Source organism: Gallus gallus, chromosome 19 (assembly GCF_016699485.2).
Source record: "Gallus gallus isolate bGalGal1 chromosome 19, bGalGal1.mat.broiler.GRCg7b, whole genome shotgun sequence".
In the NCBI taxonomy this organism is placed as follows: Eukaryota; Metazoa; Chordata; class Aves; order Galliformes; family Phasianidae; genus Gallus; species Gallus gallus.
Genome location: NC_052550.1, coordinates 3,035 through 5,402, shown reverse-complemented (window position 1 = coordinate 5,402; position 2,368 = coordinate 3,035). Strand labels below are relative to the sequence as shown.

General features: G+C 65.6%; 1 protein-coding gene across 2 annotated transcripts; it reads right to left on the bottom strand.

Moving 5' to 3' along the window:
* Positions 1-477: 477 nt before the first annotated feature.
* Positions 478-1,893, bottom strand: LOC107054771 (N-alpha-acetyltransferase 38, NatC auxiliary subunit-like). Of its 2 annotated transcripts, none has more exons than XM_015295888.3 (3): positions 1,835-1,893; positions 995-1,160; positions 478-813 (listed from the first exon to the last, which is right to left on the bottom strand). In XM_015295888.3, exons 1-3 carry the CDS (start codon positions 1,856-1,858, stop codon positions 704-706), a joined length of 300 nt encoding a protein of 99 aa, XP_015151374.1. In that variant the 5' UTR covers positions 1,859-1,893; the 3' UTR covers positions 478-703. The 2 variants fall into 2 exon arrangements, with proteins under 2 accessions (XP_015151374.1, XP_015151375.1); XM_015295889.4 differs by having other exon boundaries at positions 1,844-1,893.
* Positions 1,894-2,368: the final 475 nt, after the last annotated feature.

The following is a 2,368-nucleotide window of genomic DNA, read 5'->3' as shown; positions in this document are numbered from 1 at the left end:
CCACCATCCCTACCCACAAAGCAATAAGAGGGACCTTGGAGGCGGGGGGAGCTGGGACAGACCCTTCCCAGATTTCAACCGAAAACTGTCCCTGGGGGGCATTTGGGGGATCTGTATTTTGTAAATGATCTGCTCTATTGGGGGGGGAGGGCGGCTCTGGGGTTCCCGACTCCCGGTGCAGGTCCCTGGGGTGTCCTTGCTGGGGGGCTGTGTCTCAGTGTCACTGCAACCTGGGGGACAGCCCCATCAGCGGCCCCCTCCCACTCCTCCCCACCACGGTGGCTGCCCTGTGGAACCCTGGGGCTGCCCCAGACCCGCTGTGCAATCCCCCCCCTTCAGTCCTGTTCCTCCCTGACCCCCCTTGGCCGCAGCATTTTATCGCAGTTAGGAGGGACCAGAACTGCTGTGTGTTCCCTCCGCCCCTCTCGCCCACTGAAACATTTTGTTCCTGAGATTAAATTAACCTGCACAACTCTGTTTCAGGCTGAAAACGGAGTGTTTGGGGGAGGAAGGGGCATCTGTGTCCTGTTTTGCAGGGGACTGGAATGACGGCATCGCGTGGTGACAGTGCGGCCACGACGGGGGCTCTGCTGGGGCTGAGGGGATTGCAATTCCGGTGGTCATTTTGCATGGCTGGGGTCCATCACCAGTTAGGGTACAAAGGGGGTGCACAAGACTCGCGGGTCCATCCCATGGGGGGCTGTCAGGAGCACAGGGCGGCGGCAGCGTCGCGCTCCACCTCGATGGACACGATGTGGTGCCCAGGCACCATGGCCAGGCCCAGCACACGCGGCTCGCTGCCCGGGAACGCATCTGCAGGGAACAGCAGCCCCGTGTCAGTCTCACTGCCACGTCCCCATCCCCACCGCTCCCCGTGTTCCCATTCCCATCACCCCCTCCCCATCACTGCCCCCCTTTCGTCACTCCCCTCACCCGCATCAGCCCCTGAGTCCCTACTGCCCCTGCGGCCCCATTTCCCACCGTGGCCCCGTACCCGCAGCCTTGAGGAACTCCTGCGCGGAGCCGAGGATGATGTTGGCGTCGCGGTCGGTGCAGAGGAAGGCTCCCACCAGCGTGCGCCCGTCCGACATGCGCACCCGCAGGCTGCGGTTCAGCAGCGCCGCCAGGCGCCGGGCGCGGGGCTGCGGCCCCCCGGGGGGCTGCACAGGGGAAGTGGGGTTGGACGCGGTCCTACAGCACCTCTGTAGCACCCCATGACCCCCCAGACATCCCACGAGCGCCCGCAGCACCCCCGCAGCTCCCAGGACCGCCTGCTGAACCCCATACCCTCTCCACGCCTCGACGGCCCCCTGCAGCACTCCCACAGCCACGCCTACAGCTCCCAGCAACGCCTACAGCTCTGCCACAGCACCCCCCGCCTCCGCACCTCGCACGCAGCGCCCCTTTTCCCGCTCTGTCGCTCCCAGCACCTCAAAGCACACCTACGCTTCCCAGGACCCGACAGCGCAACGCAGACGATCGCCTGGAGGATCGCTTACCGCGCTCCCCGAGCACCCGTCGAGCACCCCTCAAGCTCTCGGGACTGCCTATAGGACCTGCATGGCTTCTGGGATTACCTACGGGACCCTGCAGCCCCCCTACAGCTCCCAGGACCCCAACAGCATCCCCGCACCGCTACCACCTCGACAGACCCGCGACCCCCACGCACCGCCCCGCGCCCACCCGCACCCCTCTACGGTCACCTCACGGCTTCTAGAGCCCTCGTACAGCCACCCCATAGGCCCCCGTGGAACTTACAGGCCTCCCACGAGCACCGCCGCCGTCCCGTCCCGTCCCGTCCCGCCCCGCCCCCACAACACCCCCAAACGCCCACCCCGCTCACCGCCGGCTCCGCCATGGAACCGCACCGCTCTCCGGCAGCCCCCGCGCGGCGGCGGCGGCGGCGCTGGCGGAAGGACCGCGCTTCCCAGCATGCCCCGCGGCGCCGCCGGGAGGGTGTGTGTGGGGCGTGGGGGGCGGCCCTCGGATCAGCCAATCGGGAGGGGCGCTGCCGGCCGCGTTGCCATAGAGACGGCGTCGCTTTCCGGCGGCGTTGTCGTTAACGGTGCTGCTTTCCGGCGGCGTTGCCGTGGCAGCGGGCAGCCTAAAATGGGATTGAAATTGGACTCGGTGATCTCGAGAGGTCTTTTCCAACCCCTACAATTCTGTAATGTGAGTGGATATAAAGGTGGGGGGAAAGAGTTGAGGAAGACTAAAATGAGAGGCAGAAAGGGGGCAGAGGCAAAAATGGAGATGTAAAAGGCGAGGCTGAACTAGAGGGGTAAAATGGAGGAAGGGGCTCCAGTGGGGGAGCAGGATGGTGGGGACGGAACTGAGAAGCAGAAGGAGGGCGGAATTACGTGGTCTT